Below are 18777 nucleotides of genomic sequence, written 5' to 3'. Positions count from 1 at the left end.
TTCAAAGAGACATTAGTAAGGACACTAGAGCAAACTATCCCACAGCATAGGAAAGATAGGAAATATGGCAAGAGATGACCCTGGCTTAACCAGGAGATTTTCAATTATCTTAAACTTAAAAAAAGTCCTACAAAAAGTGGAAATTAGGTCTAATTTGTTTATATGCATCCTTCTGAAGGATGCATATAAACAAACACCACAAACATGTAAAGACAAAATTAGAAAAGTCAAGGCACAAAATGAGATTAAACTAGCTAGAGACATAAAGGGTAACAAGAAAACATTCTACAAATACATTAGAAGCAAGAAGAAGATCAAGGAGAGGATAGACCTATTACTCAATGATGGGGGCGTGAAACAATAACAGAAAATGGGAAGTGCTAAATGCCTTTTTTTTGTTTCAGTTTTCACCAAAAAGGTTAGTGGCAATCGGATGTCAAACATAGTGAAAATGAGGTAGGCTCTGAGGGTGAAATAGGGAAAGAACAAGTTAAAATTTACTTAGACAAGTTAGACGTCTTCAAGTTGGCATGGTCTGATGAAATACACCCTATAGTATTCAACCAACTGACTGAGGAGATATCTGAGCCATTAGTGATTATCTTCAAAAGATCATGGAAGATGGGAGAGATTCCAGAGGACAGCAAGAGGGCGAATATAGTGCCAATCTATAAAAAAGGGGAAAAAGACAACCCGGGGAATTACAGACCAGTCAGCTTAACTTTAATACCCGGAAAGATAATGGAGCAAATAATTAAGCAATCAATTTGAAAACATCTCTAGAAGATAATAAGGTGACAAGTATGTGGATATGTCAAGAACAAGTTGTGTCAAACCAACCTAATAGCTTTCTTTGACAGAGTAATAAGCCTTGTGGATAGGGAAGAAGTGGTAGATGTGGTATATCTTGACTTTAGTAAGGCTTTTGATACTGTCTCACATGACCTTCCCATAAACGAACTAGGGAAATATAGCCAAGATGGAGCTACTGTAAGGTGGGTGCATAACTGGTTGGAAAACCATTCCCAGAGAGTAGTTATCAGTGGTTCATAGTCAAGCTGGAAGGGCATATAGAGTGGGGTCCCGCAGGGATCAGTCCTGGTTCTGGTTATGTTAAATATCTTCATAAATTATAAGATAATTGCTTAGAGAGTATACTTATAAAGTTTGCAGATGATATCAAGCTGGGAAGGGTTGCAAGTGCTTTGGAGGATAAGATTAAAATTTCAAATGATCTGGACAAACTGGAGAAATGGTCTGAAGTAAATAGGATTAAATTCAATAAAGACAAATGCACAGTACTCTACTTAGGAAGGAACACATACAAAATGGGAAATTACTGCTTAGAAAGGAGTACTGTGGAAAGGGATTTGAGAATTATAGTGGATTTCAGGATAAATATGAGTCAATAGTGTAACACTGTTGCAAAAAAATGAACATCATTCTGGGATGTATTAGCAAGAATGTTGTAAGCAAGACATGAGAAGTAATTCTTCTACTCTATTCCATGCTGATAAGACCTCAGCTAGAGTATTGTATACAGTTTTGTGCACCATCAGGAAAGATGTGGACAAATTGGATTAAAGGTTAAGAAAACATGACCTATGAGGAAAGATTTAAAAAACTGAGTTTGTTTTTTGTTTGGCTGGAGAAGAGATGATTGAGGGCGACATGATAACTGTTTTCAAGTACATAAAGTTTGTTACAAGTAGGAGGGCGAAAAATTGTTCTTGTTAACCTCTGACGATAGGAGAAGAAGCAATGGGCTTTAATTGCAGCAAGGGCAGTCAGGTTGGACATTAGGAAAAACTTCCTAACTGTCTGGGTAATTAAGCACTGGAAGAAATTGCCTAGGGAGATTGTGGAATCACCATCACTGGAGGTTTTTAAGAACAAATTAGACGAACACCCATTAGGAGCAATCTAGTTATTACTTCTGCTTTGAGTAGAGGGGGCTGGACTAGATGACCTATTGAGGTCCTTTCCAGTCCTACGCTTCTAAGATTCACCTCTATGTCAACACATGTTCACTTTCTATCACATGTCTACCCACTGCACTTTAGAAGGCAGGACAACAGCTACCAAACACAATTAAATTGAGACAGATGGCAACCCAGCATGTAAAGTGCTGGAATCATAACATCAAATACAGTGTGTTTGAGAAGAGTTAGGAAAAATCTGTAACAAGTAGGAATGAAATGCTACTATATTTCCTGAATGAAATAATAAAAGCAAATCCGATGACTCATAAAAATCCACATGGCTTTTCATTGAAATAAAACCTGACTTGGAACTATAAATCTTCCATAAGTACTTTGACTAATAAAGTCTAGCCACTGAAAGTTTATTCACCTCCATGAATCACTTTAGTTATTGTCTCGCCTTCTCTAAACAATTTTGATTCTGGTTCACCTTCGATTATTCTCGTGCCTGGAAAAAACATATATAATATTCAAAACAGCTAAGGTAGAAAAGGCATTAACACCCTACACATAAAAACCATAACATATAATATTCCGTTCTGATTATTTATTGTTATAATAATACATTTGTATAATGCCAGAGATTTATATGAGAAAATAAAACTAAGTGTATCCATTCATGAGAACAACTGTATAATCTTGCATTTTCTCTCTCACACCAGTTGGAGTTATAATATCCCTCAGCCTGTTGTATATTGGGAATTTAAAAATTTGTTGACTAGCCTGCGTCCTGTCTGTGGCAAAATCATTTCCTCGGAATCTGCCATCCTGGGTATAAATTGGGACACATCTCTTTGACATTGTCCCCACTCCTTGGAACCCTACAGATGCTTCTCCACCAGAGCTCTGCATGGAACAAGCTCTGTGAAGATTTGGGAGGTGGACTCCTGACTCTCTTCATGGCACTGTCTCCTGCTAACCACTCAGATACCCAGTTAGTTCTGCTTCAATCAACCTTACCTCCTTTTAGGATTTCTCTGCAGCTGCCACTGTGCAGCCAATGGTAGCATATCTCAAGCAGAACCATAGTGGAGGCCAATGGAGCAGCCTGTGGGGACTTGTGCGGGTGACTATTGTCTTTGCAGCTCAAGGAGTGAGGTGCCCATAGATCCTCATGCCAATCACTTAGTATTTTAAAGCCATTTTATATTGATGACAATAACTATACATTATTTAAGACAGCAAAGAACCAGGCCCCAAAGTCTGATTCACGGAGGCAGAGTTTGAGTGTCTGGCTCAGACTCATCTCCAATTGTAAGGCAGCAGTTGAGTAATGCATGACTGAGTTTAAAACACAACATCAGTGCAGTTTCTTTACAGAGTATTAGGGTGTTCCCAAGAGAGAGATGTGGTTTTGCACCTCCCCTTACTCTGTTTTCGGTGATAATAGCATGATATAGTCCGTAACCTTATTAGCGGACATTTATTGTACAATTCCTCTCTTTGTAACAGATATCAGAGGAGTAGCCATGTTAGTCTGTATCCACAAAAACAACAAGGAGTCCAGTGGCACCTTAATGACTAACAAGCTTATGCCCAAATAAATCTGTTAGTTTTTAAGGTGCCACCGGACTCTTCGTTGTTTTTATAACAGTCACTTTTTTTTTTTTTTTTAGTTGACCTTCCATAGAAGTTGACTCCATAAGAAGGTTTTTTTTTTATGATTATTAATCAGGATTAACCTGACATTGTGTTTTCATACAGGTTGGTTTATTGTCAAGTGGTTAAAACAATAAAGTCCAGACTTGCTGGACCTCCTATATGTTGCAATAGGAGGCGATGCACAGGGTCCTAGATTAGCTTTTAGCTAGTTAAATAACTAGCTAAATGAACCTCAATCTAGAGCACACTGGTGCATCACAAAACATATAGCTCTATTTATAAATCCTACCTTGAGTAACTTTTCGAATTGTTGCACCACCAACTACTTTCGTGATTTTTCTACCTGGTTTTTCTGATAAACATACATATATATTTTAGTGACCACATCAATAACAGCAATGCTCAGTTGTTGCTGCTTTAAATTTAGAGGAATTTTTTCATTTTAATTGCGGGCATATTATACAAGTACTTAATAACACAATGTAATAGAATTTAATCACACAACTCAATACAATTATTCATAAAATGATGTGGTGGTTTTTAAAACCCTGCTCCTTTTAACCTTAATCTGCTTTGTTTTTTGTCAGACTAGTGCAATAGAAATATGTGGCACACAGAGGGTTGCATAAAGCAGTACTCTTCTACTTAGTTCAGGATGGGTTATAGATTCATAGATTCATAGACTTTAATGGTCCCTTCTGACCTTATGATCAGCTAGTCTGACGTTCTGCACAATGCAGGCCACAGAATCTCACCCACCCACTCCTGTATCAAACCTGTGTCTGAGCCATTGAAGTCCTCAAATCATTGTTTAAAGACTTCAAGGTGCAGAGAATCTTCCAGCAAGTCACCCGTGCCCCATGCTGCAGAGGAAGGCAAAAAAACCCCAGGGCTTCTGCCAATCTGCCCTGGAGGAAAATTCCTTCCCGACCCCAAATATGGCAATCCGCTAAACCCTGAGCATGTGGGCAAGACTCACCAGCCAGACACCCAGGAAAGAATTCTCTGTAGTAACTTAGATCCCACCCCATCTAACATTCCATCACAAACCATTGGGTATATTTACCACTAGTAGTCAAAGACGAATTAATTGCCAAAATTAGGCTATTCCATTATACCATCCCCTCCATAAACTTATCAAGCTTAGTCTTGAAGCCAGATATATCTTTTGTCCCCACTACTCCCTTTGGAAGGCTATTCCAGAACTTCACTCCTCTGATGGTTAGAAACCTTCATCTAATTTCAAGTCTAAATTTCCTGATAGTCAGTTTATATCCATTTGTTCTTGTGTCCACATTGGTACTGATCTTAAATAATTCCTCTCCCTCCCTGGTATTTATTCCTCTGATATATTTATAGAGAGCAATCATATCTCCCCTCAGCCTTCTTTTGGTTAGGCTAAACAAGCCAAGCTCTTTGAGTCTCCTTTCATATGACAGGTTTTCCATTCCTCAGAATGGATAAGACAGAGTCTGTCTGGGCAAAAATCACATTGGGGAAGAAAGCTACTAGAGCCTCCCCTGAGATAGTGCTTGGGGTGTGCTATAGACCACCGGGATCCGATTTAGATATGGATAGACACCTTTTTAATGAAGTAAATACTAATGGGAATTGGGTGATCATGGGAGACTTCAACTTCCCAGATATAGACTGGAGGGCAAGTGCTAGTAATAATAATAGGGCTCAGATTTTCTTAGATGCGATAGCTGATGGATTCCTTCACCAAGTAGTTGAAGAACCAACAAGAGGGGATGCCATTTTACATTTGGTTTTGGTGAGTAGTGAGTACCTCATAGAAGAAATGGTTGTAGGGGACAACCTTGGTTCGAGTGATCATGAGCTATTCAGTTTAAACTAAATGGAAGGATAAACAAAAATAGATCTGTGACTAGAGTTTTTGATTTCAAAAGGGCTAACTTTAAAGAATTAAGGAAATTAGTTAGGGAAGTGGATTGGACTGAAGAACTCGGGGATGTAAAGGTGGAGGAAGCCTGGAATTACTTCAAGTCAAAGTTGCAGAAGCCTGCATCCCAAAGAAAGGGGAAAAAATTCATAGGCATGAGTTGTAGACCAAGCTCGATGAGCAAGCATCTCAGAGAGGTGATTAAGAAAAAGCAGAAAGCCTACAAGGAATGGAAGATGGGAGTGATCAGCAAGGAAAGCTACCTTATTGAGGTCAGAACATGTAGGGATAAAGTGAGAAAGGCCAAAAGCCATGTACAGTTGGACCTTGCAAAGGGAATTAAAACCAATAGTAAAAGGTTCTATAGCCATATAAATAAGAAGAAAACAAAGAAAGAAGAAGTGGGACCGCTAAACACTGAGGATGGAGTGAAGGTTAAGGGTTAAGGATAATCTAGGCATGGCCCAATATCTAAACAAATTCTTTGCCTCAGTCTTTAATGAGGCTAATGAGGAGCTTAGGGACAAATAGGAATGAGGATAGGGAGGTAGATATTACTACATCCGAGGTAGAAGCCAAACTCGAACAGCTTAATGGGACAAAATCAGGGGTCCCAGATAATCTTCATCCAAGAATATTAAAGGAACTGGCACATGAAATTGCAAGCCCATTAGCAAGAATTTTAATGAATCTGTAAACTCAGGGGTTGTACCATATGACTGGAGAATTGCTAACATAGTTCCTATCTTTAAGGAAGGGAAAAATCTGGGCAACTACAGGCCTGTCAGTTTGACATCTGTAGTATGCAAGGTCTTGGAAAAAATTTTGAAGGAAAAAGTAGTCAAGGACATTGAGCTCAATGGTAACTGGGACAAAATACAACATGGTTTTACAAAAGGTAGATCATGCCAAACCAACCTGATTTCCTTCCTTGAGAAGGTAACAGATTTTTTAGACAAAGGAAATGCAGTGGATCTAATTTACCTCGATTTCAGTAAGTCATTTGATACGGTTCCACCTGGGGAATTATTAGCTAAATTGGAAAAGATGGGGATCAATATGAAAATCAAAAGGTGGATAAGGAACTGGTTAACGGGGAGACTACAACAGGCTGTACTGAAAGGTGAATTGTCAGGCTGGAGGGAGGTTACTAGTGGAGTTCCTCAGGGATCGGTTTTGGGACCAACCTTATTTAATCTTTTTATTACTGACCTTGGCACAAAAAGTGGGAATGTGCTAATGAAGTCTGCGGATGACACAAAGCTGGGAGGTATTGCCAATACAGAGAAGGACTGGGCACCCTACCCTCTGAAGAGACTTTGGAAGAGTATTTATTTTCACTAAATCTTCCTCTAGCACAGTGTTTCCCAAACTTGGGATGCCACTTGTTTAGGGAAAGTCTCTGGCGGGCCGGGCCAGTTTGTTTACCTGCCGCGTCCGCAGGTCGTGGCTTCCACTGGCTGCGGTTCGCCTCTCCAGGCCAATGGGAGCTGCTGGAAGTGGCGTGGGCCGAGGGAAGTACTGACCCAGTGGGAGCCGCGATCGGCCGAACCTGTGGACGTGGCAGGTAAACAAACCGGCCCAGCCCACCAGGGGCTTTCCCTAAACAAGCTGTGTCCCAAGTTTGGGAAACACTGCTCTAGCACTATGATCTGTCTATGACTGGCTGCCATAGCTAGAAAAAAATAACATTTTGGCAACTTTGGGAGATTTTTTTAATGGCAGTTGCAGGCATTTGTGTCTTTTGGGGACTGTTGCAGCTGCTGCTGGCAAGCCACGAGAGCCAAAACTGGCTTCCCCAGGAGTGAGACTCAATGGTGAGAATATGGTCGGAGTCAGAATACTGGCAAACAAAAAGCATGCACTGAGGTATAGCCAGAGGTAGGATTACTGATTTGCCACCCAGTGATAGTTGGCTGGATGAAGTGACTAGTCAATGCTCACTATTTGTACTGTTATTTCATCTTGCTTTGGTGAATGGCTCTGACCCGTGCATCAGAAAGTATCAACTCATGCCATTTCACATTGTCATTAACTGTGGAATAAGCAAGATCACAACCTTCATGTTGGGAAGAAACCCCCTCAACAACGGATAATAACCTTGATAAAAACTTTACAAGCATTTATTTAATCCCTTCTTTGCTGGGTTTGACTTCAGTAAATTCCCTTCAGAACATTCCAGTGGGACATCGGGGCTTCCAAGTGATGTGCTGGGTGCCTAAGGAAGCAGCGTAACTGTGTTCTGCCTTATGTACCAAGTTCACGAGGCAGCATTTAAATGACTGAAGATTTTTTATTCTTTTATAGAATTTATCCAGTAGGGATGAGAGTCATGAGACTTTCAAGAGTACTCGGTGTTGGCTTCATTCTGCTTCCAATGAACTCAATGGGAGTTTTACCTTGGAGTTCAGTAGTAGCAGAGTTAGGTCAACATTGAATGCTTTTGAAAATCCCTTCCAAGATTTCTATCCCAATTTCTTTGGTCCCACCATCCAGAGGTGCTGACTTCCTCTCTACCCAGGGGTACACGACCGCCCCTCCACCCAGGCTCGCCCTTCCCCCAAGCCTCTGCTCGCACCATGCCTCTTCCTATCCCTGCCCCACCTCTTCCCCCAAGGCCCCACTGCCTCTTCTCACCCCTGCCCCACCTCTTTCCACCACCTCCCCGGAGTGCTCCCCATCCCCGCTCCTCCCTCCCTCCCAGCTGTTCTGTGGTGTGCAGGAGGCACTCGGAGGGAGGGGGCGGAGTTGATCAGTGGGGCCGCCAGCAGACAGGAAGTGCTGGGGGGGGAGGAGGGAGCTTGGCTGTCAGTGGGTGCTAATTACCATTTTTTGTTCAATGTCCCATTTTTAAAAATGTTAACCAAAACACTATTGAAAATGTCAGTTGTTTTTTTTCATTTACTGAAAACCGAGTAACGTTTTTGGTACTTAAAATAACCCAACAAATCTTTGAAACAAGGCACAATTTGGTTTTTTGTTTTAATTAAAATGCAAGCCATTTCCCATGACAAAAATTACTTTAGAAAACAGGCCTTTTAAGAAAGATCTTTTTGTTCAGAAAAGTTTGGCCACTTCTAGTTGTTATCTCTGCTTTTCAAGCAACATGTGGAAACCTGGATTTGTTCTGTTCCAAAATTAATCTTATTACATCAATGTATTTCAAGCTGAAAAGGAGCCAGTTTTACCCTCTTTTCTGGTGATGGGCTGGAGGCTGCCTTCAATCACTTTAATATTTGGCTTCACTTTAAATTTAGATGCTGAAAGTACAGAAAGTGGAATATGAAGCACAGTTACATAAAAGCATCCAAACAAAGTTGTTTCTTTCTTATGATCTCTTTATAGGATGGCTCTTTCAGACTTGGTGTGGCTATAAGGAATCAGGTAAAATCAGTGTGAAGTACTGTATGCAAAAAAGGACTTTTTTAGAGATCCAGAGTAAGAACCTAGATTAAGCTGTGACATTATACACGTTATGCACAGAAGGAAACTATTCAACAGAAAAATCAACTAAATATATTAATAGGTTTTATTGTTTGTATAGCACCAATAGTGTTCTAGGCTTGGGGATTATAGTGTTGGACTAGACAAATATGCCATTTACCTTTGTTTGTATCTCCTGAAAATGTCAGCTCCATGGCAACAGAAGATAAACAATGGAAAGCAGAGACTCCTACAATTCTCTAACATTTTTTTAAAAATTGGAATTTTATATTTTTTTTCCAGGAGACAGCACGGGTGATAGGGAGACAAAAAACAAACAGCATCGACTCATGTCATTCTGAGAACTGAATCTGAACGTCAGCTTATCAGTTCAGAATTCTCTTAAGCCCAATGCAGTGTTCTCTAGATCTAGCTAGAATCTTAGGCTCCAGTCCTGCAAAGACGTAGGCATGTGCCAAAGTCTAACATGCATAAGCCTTTGCGGCACCAGAGCCTTGGGCTATGGCTACACTAGAGAGCTCACAGGTCAATGCTGTCTTCAGCCACTTCTTTGAAGCAATATGGCTCTGCACTGCCCCTAACACTGGGCTATGGCTGAAAGCTAAACGAGGACTTTTTTCCCACCACTGTAGCCCGAGGAATTTAAACGGCTTCCTTCCACGATGTTCCCCATCACAGATGTGAAATATGAAAATACTGCATTGGGTATCATGATAAAGACAAATCTGTGTCTTCGTAGTACCCTTCATCCATATGCCATGAGAATGGCCTAATTTCATAGCGATGACTTTCTTTTTAATTGAAAAATGCTTTTCAATCTGCAATGGCAACAGTTTTTAAAAGCAATATCACCAAATGTATCTGGAAATATTCCAAATTAACTTACTGAAAAATGTCAGGGGGATCTCTTGGAAGCGGCTGCCACGAATAAACTATAAATAAAGAACAAATCCAGCAAACGTATAAGGACTTTTACAATAAAAACTTACTTTTTAATGCATTAAATATTGTATGTACCAGATCCAAAGCCCACTGAGATCATGGGCAAGATCCACATTGAATTTCCTTAGGCATTGGATCAGACCCTATGCCACAGTAGTATTGGAGACATGAGGGTGTGCAAGGCTCTAGCCCCTGGTTGTACAGACCATGAGGGGTGTTGGCAGAGGACACACAAGAGTGATAATTGCTACACCCTCTAAAAATTCTACAGCTTAGTGCACCATAATGGTCTGCCCATTTCTGCCCACCTCTGTGGAAGGGCCAAACCTCTGAGCTCCCTTCTAGCGGTGCCTCGACCATGCCTCCTTTTGCCCCCCGATTTATGCTGGGGCTGGTGTGTGTGGTGGCAGAGGCGACGGGTTTCTCCCAGCGAGGCAGAGGCAGATTAAGATTTATTGGGGCCCTGGGCACAAAGAACATCTGGTCCCCCCACACCCTGGGGGCCCCGGGGTGCCAGAACTGGGCAGGCCAGGTGTGCCGTGGCCCCTCCATACTTTTAAAAATGGGAGGGGCATGCCTGCCCACTTTTTAATATGGGTGTAGTGGCTTTGAGCAGGCACAAGGTGGCGGTAGTTTTGGAGGGTAGCAGGGGGGCGTTGCCCCTCCCCAAACAGCAGCCTTGGGCCAGAGGTGACAGGAGGAGCATTGCCGCACGTGGGTGATGCCTCGGGCACAAAGCCCAGGCAGCAGAAGGGGCAGCCTGTCACCGGGAGCAGGAAGGACCCAGCAGGGGCAGCCTGGCAGCGGGAACTGGGCTCAGACACTGAGCGAACCTGGGCAGAATGTGGCGGCTGCGGAGGCCAGGCCAGTAGCAATGGGCGCTGTGCCAGAAGAGCCCTCCCTGCCCGGCTCCTCACTGCCTGTGACCTTCCCGGGGCCTCCCACAGTGCCTCTCAGCCAGGACCGGGCCTCCTCTCCTGCAGAGTGTGTCTGCAGGTCCCAGGGAGAGGGCAGGATGCCCGACCAGAGCCCCCGTCCCTGGTGGGTGCCCTGGGGATGGGAACACGGGTCAGGGGCTGCTCATGGGCACCCTGACCCCTGTCTAGGGCAGGCGGAGGGTCCGGGGCTCCCCATGGCGGCCCTGACTCCCTGGGAGTCTCTTACCATGGCCCAGCTTTGGCTTCTGTCCTGGCCAGTGGGTGGGGTTCTGGGGGAAAAAGGAGAAGAGGGGGCGGGGCCACAGTTCCAGTGTAGGAGCCCCCCCACACTTCTACCCAGGTTCTGGAGCTCCTGGGGGGGGTGGCCCATCTTGGCCAGGGCCCCTGGGCATGAGCCCCATAGGCCCAGGCATAATCCACTATTGCAGAGAGGGAAATCCTCATTTTAGAGCCATCTGGCTTTAGAACTGGTTTATGCTGCTGGAGGGGTGGAATATAACCACAACAGGAATCTGAATCTGGTCCAGAGTGTGTCAGAGACTTCAGTGTGTTCAAATGTACTGTAACCAAAGATACTTGGCAGGATATTTGTTTAATCTGGTATTTACGAGTTTCATTTGACAGTGAATATAATGGCTCATGGGATGACTCTATGGAAAGTAGATCCTTGTTCTAGAACAAACAGGGCTCTATCAGTCAGATTAAATGTTTTTCATTGAAGAAATACTGGTGGAGGGAACTCTTCTGTTTGCATATACATGGCTAAAAGCATAAACAATCAAACCTTTATTTAAAAAAGTACCTTAATTTGAATGTATTTAATCATCTTATTAAGGATGGTGAGCAACTGATCATTTCCAACAGGTACATCTGCAAAAAGGAATGCAAATATTTTGGGAAAAGGAAACCGTTGTAAAGATCTTCCGTTGATCGCTGCCAAGGACTGCACTGTTCTGAACTGAAGGCATTTCTTGAGGTTCATAATAAGCGTTCAGATTTGAATTTATAATTAAATGACACAATCTGAAGCCCAGTAATGAATAAAAATGTCAATTTTAAATATGTCAATTTTAATAATGGTAAAGGCAGCTTGCTATTAGTAAGACTAAAAACCCTGTGAAGAAACAGTATTCCTGTACATCTGACATCTTTAACTGTAATTATTTCCTTCTCTCATTGTTCTTAGCAATCTGAAGGGATTTTGATTACCATGGACATGGAGTCCAAATCTCTCTCCTATTGGGTACATAGTCTGTGTCATCTTGTATCCTACTATAAGCCTCAGCAGTGTTTAATTTGTGCCAGGGTTTGCCAAAGCTGAGCCCCGGCACTGCTGGGCTTGGCAGTTCATAGCCCCCACACATCTGGACTTGCGGCATCAGTTTTGAATGTAAAAAAACTTGCTTGAACCCCAGCACCTAATTGCCTGAGCCCTGGCACCTCTTTCATTACAAATTAAGCGCTGAGCCTCAGGTATTCTCACAATTAAGAAACTACCACAGCACCAGGCAAGGGTTGTCCAAAAACCGATTCTTATTTGCTTTTCTGCATTGTGTAATTATAAAAGTAGTGATTTTTTTTAAAAGACACAAAAACATAGAGTACTGCTAACTCTTTGCATAGGCTTAGACATGTCTGAGAAGAGGTAGATAGAGGTTTTCTATATATTTACTCCCTGCATTAAGCCAATACTCACCTACTGGATACAAGAGTTGATCTATAACATGAATAACACCATTAGTTGCCATGAGATCAGATTCTTTTGATTTCAGTTCATTCACCAGAAGTGTGTCATTTACCTAACAAACAACGAAAAGAGAACTCAAGATACTGAACATGTACGTTTCCAAAAAAGTTTAGTCTTACTACGGTGGTTTATTACTGTTCAAGTACACATCTTTCTGTAATATACACTATTTAATATATGGACTTGAGATGCCAATTCCCTATTAGAGGGAGTATCATGTTTTTTTAGTACTTACTGTTTTCAAGTGCAGTTTGCTTCCTTGGATAGTTTTGAGAATGTTTGTCACACCAGGTTCAAAACCACTTCCAATGTAAATTCCTTTTGTCAGGTGATAAAGAAGAATAGTCCTGAGAGCGTTTTTGTCCCCTATAAAAATAGCCATTAATTGGTACTGGTTAGTTCATTTGTAAAGATACCAAGGACTCATGGAATGATGCTTGAATAAGATCACTGCTTAGACTGACACACGGCCTGACATATTCAAAAGCACATACCATTCTTCCCCTAGGAAGAGGATGAGCGAGAGCATGAACCAGATGTGACCAAATGTTAGTCACATTGCTTAATGAGAAGGCACTAAGAAAAAATACAGTGATGAGGGTGTATTAGATCCTATATAGAATACAACAGAAAAGTGTTCAGCATTTTGCTCCTATTCACTTGCTTTGAAAAATCACAGCTATAAATTCTCCAGTCCTTAAATACTTGTCTGATCTCCTCTTACTTAAATCCCATAAAAAAGCATCTACCAGACAACAGTGTAATGGTGTCCCAAGCCCACTATGGCTAGAATGAGATCATATCGAACAGTCTGCAGTATATTAAACAAATTCAGAAAGCTAAGCCATTTAAAAAATCCAATGGGATCCAGGCTTTATATGAATTCTCAGAGTGAAAATAATGGCAGAAAATAGGAGAAGTAAATGCTGGGTGAAAAGTTAAGTAGTGAATTAAAGAGAGTGACAATGGACTTAGATTGTTATATGCACTGTTGCTGTAGCAATGTTGATCCCAGGATATTAGAGAGACAAGGTAGTTGAGTTAATATCTTTTATTGGGCCAACTTCTGTTGGTGAGAGAGACAAGCTTTTGAGCTTAGGCCTGGTCTACTGTAGGAAATTAGGTTGGTATAACTATATTACTCAGGAGTGTGAAAAATCCACACCCCTGAGCAGTGCAATTAAATCAACCTAAGTCCTGGGAAAATTCTCCCTTCCACGTAGCTGCTGCCTCCTGGGGAGGTGGATTAACTAAACTGACAGGCGACCCACTCCCATCAATAGGTGATGAGAGCCTGGGAGGGAGGGCGAGCAGCGGCGTGCGAGCGGCGTGCGAGCGGCAGCAGCGGAGGTGAGCTAGGGCAGACGGGGCACATTTTTAGGGGAGGCATTCTGGCGCCGGCCATGCCGCCCCTAAAAATGTGCCGCCCCAAGCCCCAGCTTCTTTTGCTGGTGCCTAGAGCCGGCCCTGCCTCCTATGCCCAGCTGCCAGGGATGGGGGGAGGTGGGGCTCTGGCTCGCTCTGCTGCTGTCCCCGGCAGCCAGGCTGGGGCGAAGAACAGAGAGGGTGGAGTGAGGCAAGCCACCACCCCAGTCAGGCTCTCTCTCAGGCAGCCGCTGTGCTGCACAGAATCACCAACCCAGAGAGGCCATTTTCAGCCAGTGTGAGAAGCAGCTCCCTCCCACTCCCCACCTGGGCCCAGCTGCCAGCAGGGAGAATGGCCAAACGTATGGGGGAGGGGAGGCGCAGCGGGAGAAGGACAGCGCCTCCCTCCTGCAAGTAAGTCTGGTGGGGCAGAGAGAGCGCAGCAGCCCCAGGCTGGGCACAGGGCGGGGAGGTCGCTGGGCAGAGGTGAGACGTGGGGTGGTCACATGTCCTTCCCTTTAGATTGTGCCGCCCCAGTATTGAGAGGCACGAGTCGTCTATGCCTTGGATCAACACTTTTCATGAAGTGATCACTGTATATCTGACATTTAAGTCCTCATCCTCAAAGGAAACCTGCACAACACCTTCAAAAGATGAGCCCGAGAGCTTAAATTCATAACGTTGCTGGATTCCAATGGACTGAATTGAGACACTGGATTTAAGGCTTATTATAACAATCTATAACGCACGTAACCTCCCTCCTACCCACCAGCTTTTTTTCCCTTCCTCCTTATGACTGGAGACGTGTTAATCAGCCACTTAACCTTGAATGGTCCCTTGCAAGATGTGTTAACTGCTTATGCTAAACAATCTGTGTAGCCAGAAAGCTCCTCTCTCTCACCAACAGAAGTGGGTCCAATAAAAAGATATTACTTCACCCACTTTATCTCTCTAATGAATTTAGAGGGACATGACAAAGTAGATTTGTTCCTGTGGAATAGTTCAGCCTTTGAGGCAAATAATAATAAGTTATGGTGTAGCTCTTAACTGAAGCAATTGGATGAGTAAGTGACAGAATGATTGGAGATGTAGAATGGGGTGTAATTGATTGACACAGCTTTACACTATGGCTCTGATCTTTATTCTTTTCACTCATTAAAGATCCTCTAGAACTTTCCATAGGATATGAGATATTAACCCTGGTATCATTGCTGAATTCCAGTATGTAAAGTGAGGGGACTGGACCCGTTTCTGGCCTTTGCCCAGGGAGGTACAAAGTGGTCAAAGTCTTTGTACCCTGCCACAATGCACCCAACTGCAGTAGTGTTTGAAGTGAGCAGTGTACATCCCTTGTGGGGTTTGAAAAAGCTACTTTAAGTGCCATGAGAGCCATGTTTGAAAGTTGTTATATAAATGCAAAGTATTGTGTTATAAGTAGCAAAAGTAGCAAGGATCCAGTGAAGATATACTTTTCTAATAGCAGGGTGAGGGCAGAGATGGCTGTGCTGGAGGCAGGGGAAGAGAAAGGAAAGAAAAGGAGGGATGCCAGCTTATAAACTCTGATCCCGTTGCCTGGGGGCAGGGCTGGCTCTGGCTTTTTTGCCGCCCCAGGCAAAAAAGCCTCCCGCCGCCCCCCCCGGCGGGGAGCGTGGCAGGGGAGGGCGGCGAGCCCGGCCGGGGCCCCGCTCTCCTGGCCAGAGCGCCGCAGGGAGTGCGGAGAGCCCGGCCGCGGGCCTGCTCTCCCCGACTGGCCGGAGCGCCGGGAGGAGGGCGGAGAGCCCGGCCGCGGGCCTGCTCTCCTTGGCCAGCCGGAGCACCGGGGGGAGAGCTGACCCACTCTTCCCGGCCGGCGGGAGCGCCGGGGGGAGGGCTGCGAGCCCGGTCGCGGCTCCGCTCTCCCCGGCCAGCCGGAGTGCCGCCCCTCTCCAGGTGCCACCCCAAGAACATGCTTCGTAGGCTGGTGCCTGGAGCCGGCCCTGCCTGGGGGTACACAGAGTTCCTTGCAGGGACAGGGTCTTTGGTGGATCCTAGGAGTATGAAGCATGCAGATTTCAGGCACATTAAACATTTAGGGTGAAATCCTGCCCCACTGAAGTCATTGGGATCTTTCCCATAGACTTCAGTGGGATTTCACCCCTAGTTAATTACATTTCTAATATTCTTGTGCTACTTACTTCTCAGTATTTCCTTTTCCTCATCCGTCAAGCCTTTAAAGGCCTCATTAGTTGGGACAAACAAAGTCCATTCTCCAGGTTGTGAAAGAACATCATCTAAATCGGCTTCTTTCACCAGATTAAGGAATATGCTAATCAGGAAAAAAAGCACACATTAAGTTATGGTCCAGTTCCTAAAGACTTGTTTACACAAGGAATTTTGAAGGCAACATCAGCACACAAAAGTTTGCTTAATTAGTTCCTGTCACTTCTAAGCATCTGTGTAGTATCTTACTCTGCAATTATTCCCAATGATTTCAAGGACGAGGGAGAATGGAGGAGGTTGTGAGTCATTGAATGTGTCAAGAGCAATGGCTAGACTGAAGAGGAAGGGAGTAGAGGAAGAGGAGGATGTTGGTGACCTTGATACAAGTAATATTCATGGAGTGGAGCAGTCAGAAATGAGATTGCACAGAATCCAGTGGAGAAGTAGAAGGAGAGGAAGACTGTATGCTCCCGGGGCAGTAGATAAACGGGAAGAGGGAGATAATAGTAAGATAAGTGAGTTCAAGGGAGTAGTACTTCATTAAATGGGATACTAGAGTATGTACTCAGGATACCCTGTGTACAGGCAAGTTGTGTACAGGGATTACGGTTTGAGAAAAATTAAGGCCCCAGGCTGTAGCCACACTTACTCATGAGAAGTAGTCCTATTGAAAACACTCTAGACACATCCTCTCTGCTCCCCTACTGTCCCAGCCCCTGTGAACATCTTGCCAGTAGCTGAGCATGCGTGGCCATGTAAAGCTATTACCACTGTACCATTCTGGTATTATAAAATATACCTGCATGGAAAATGGAGAAAGAAATCCATTTCCCCCCCTAGCATTTTTTTGTCAAAATTTAATTTTTCAGAGCAGCTCTACTCTATATTGATCGAGGGCTGGTCTAGACTACAAAGTTAGATCAGTTTAACTACATTGCTCAGGGCTGTGAAAAATGTCATGTGCTGAAAGATGTAATTAAGCTGACCTAAGCCCCGGTATAGAAACCACTAGGTCAATGGAAGAATTCTTTCATTGACCTAACTATCACCTCTCACAGAGGTGGATTGACTACAGTGCTATAGTATGTGCTCTGCCACTGTAGCATTTCTTGTGTAGACATAACCACAGTCCATAGAGAGATTTCTATGCTATGAAAACCTTTTGCTTACGTAAAGCGCTTATCATTCTTCAACACTTCACGCAGTGACTTTTCCGCTGGTTTGATGATCTGTCTGAAAATGTGAATAACACCATTCCTTCCCTCTTTGCTGCCTCTTACCATGCATGAATTTTCAATACATACAGCCTGATATAAAAGAAAAAACAAGACAAACCACACGACATTATAGTCACAGCGTCCATGCCACAGCCATGGCAACATTAGTGAAGCATATTTTTTGTAATCAGCCTGAAACATGAACTCCTCTGTAGCCTCTACAATTTAAAAATAGAATTTCTCCAACTTCTCATTGGCAAGTTATTTGTTCCTCCTTTTTCAAATAAAATGTGCAAAAGGAAGCAAACGATGTGGTAAATGAATACGTAAATAGTTTGAAACTTGATTACTTGTGTCACTTGAAAAAATTGTTAGTTGTTCAGAAACTAGAAATTTTTATTATTATTAATCTCAAGCCAAATTGTGAAGCCATCTTCTAGTTTTCTAGTTTTCCACTCATTCATCTATTTCAGCCAAAGTTTAATTTAATTGCATAATATGTCAAAATCTCTACTGTACCGTGGTGTGGTAACTGTTGGTAATTTTGACTTTCAATGGTGAGTTCTCTTAAAACACCAATAGTATTGTCTTCTCGAGTGAGCTCCATCCTTCTCCAGCTTCAGGTTTTGGATAGATTTTATTAGTCACTGCCCCAGGATTTGGAAATTCTCATTCACTTACTGTGCGGTATACAAAGATTCTGAGTCGTTTTCCTCCCAAGGTCTCCACCTTCTGTCCATTGTAGAGCTCACTGAGTCCAATTTTCACTTTCAAAATGTGGTTTTGCATGATCAGTTTAAGAAGGCGTTGGTCCATCCTCAAAGTGTCATCTACCAAATCATTTAGACAATAATGTATAAATGATTCCTTCATTCAGGTACGGTTCACTGCACACACTATGTTTGAGTATCATGAAAATACTTGTTCTTTTTGCATTGTTTACATTTTAGATCAATCATTTTAGACTTAATAAAATTGGGAAACGATTCACCGAAATGAAATTAACTCCTTTTTATGATTACAAATGATCTGTAAACAGGCTTCTAATTCTTTAGTAGATATTTGGCAGATGCTTTATGTATAGGCATGTTTTAACCTCTAGATTACTTGTAAAATATTTGTTGTAACTATTGCTTTGAGTATTCACCATTTGTAATTCGCTCTGTGTTGTGACATCTAAGTCATATGGAGCTGTTTCTTATCTCTGATTGGATGACTACCAAATCCACAAAGAGCTTTCAGAAGGGCCATGTGGCCACTCCTAGTGCAAATACTAATTCAAATGTGTATTGACACATACATATGTGACAAGCAACAGAGGGTCCTGTGGCACCTTTGAGACTAACAGAAGTACTGGGAGCCTAAGCTTTCGTGGGTCAGAACCTCACTTCTTCAGATGCAAGACTTCTTGCATCTGAAGAAGTGAGGTTCTTACCCA

The 18777-nt window shown here is 43.0% G+C and overlaps 1 protein-coding gene across 17 annotated transcripts in view; it reads right to left on the bottom strand.

Annotated features, from left to right (window-relative positions):
• POSTN (periostin) overlaps positions 1–18777 on the bottom strand; it is a 50857-nt gene that overhangs the window by 10249 nt on the left and 21831 nt on the right. For 5 of the 17 annotated variants that reach the window (XM_034758581.1, XM_034758577.1, XM_034758580.1 and 2 more), the window contains exons 10-19: positions 18021–18169; positions 17293–17429; positions 16098–16228; positions 12794–12924; positions 12508–12610; positions 11614–11681; positions 9818–9863; positions 8676–8747; positions 3874–3936; positions 2353–2430 (exon numbers count right to left, since the gene is read on the bottom strand). In XM_034758581.1, coding sequence (XP_034614472.1) covers positions 2353–2430; positions 3874–3936; positions 8676–8747; positions 9818–9863; positions 11614–11681; positions 12508–12610; positions 12794–12924; positions 16098–16228; positions 17293–17429; positions 18021–18169 — 978 coding nt within the window. The remainder of the gene's footprint in view (positions 1–2352; positions 2431–3873; positions 3937–8675; positions 8748–9817; positions 9864–11613; positions 11682–12507; positions 12611–12793; positions 12925–16097; positions 16229–17292; positions 17430–18020; positions 18170–18777) is intronic. The other 12 variants (XM_034758586.1, XM_034758590.1, XM_034758591.1 and 9 more) reach the window with 5 other exon arrangements.

This window comes from Trachemys scripta, chromosome 1, assembly GCF_013100865.1.
Source record: "Trachemys scripta elegans isolate TJP31775 chromosome 1, CAS_Tse_1.0, whole genome shotgun sequence".
In the NCBI taxonomy this organism is placed as follows: domain Eukaryota; kingdom Metazoa; phylum Chordata; order Testudines; family Emydidae; genus Trachemys; species Trachemys scripta.
The sequence above is the reverse complement of the archived record's forward strand: the minus strand, read 5'-3'. Positions and strand labels throughout refer to the sequence as shown.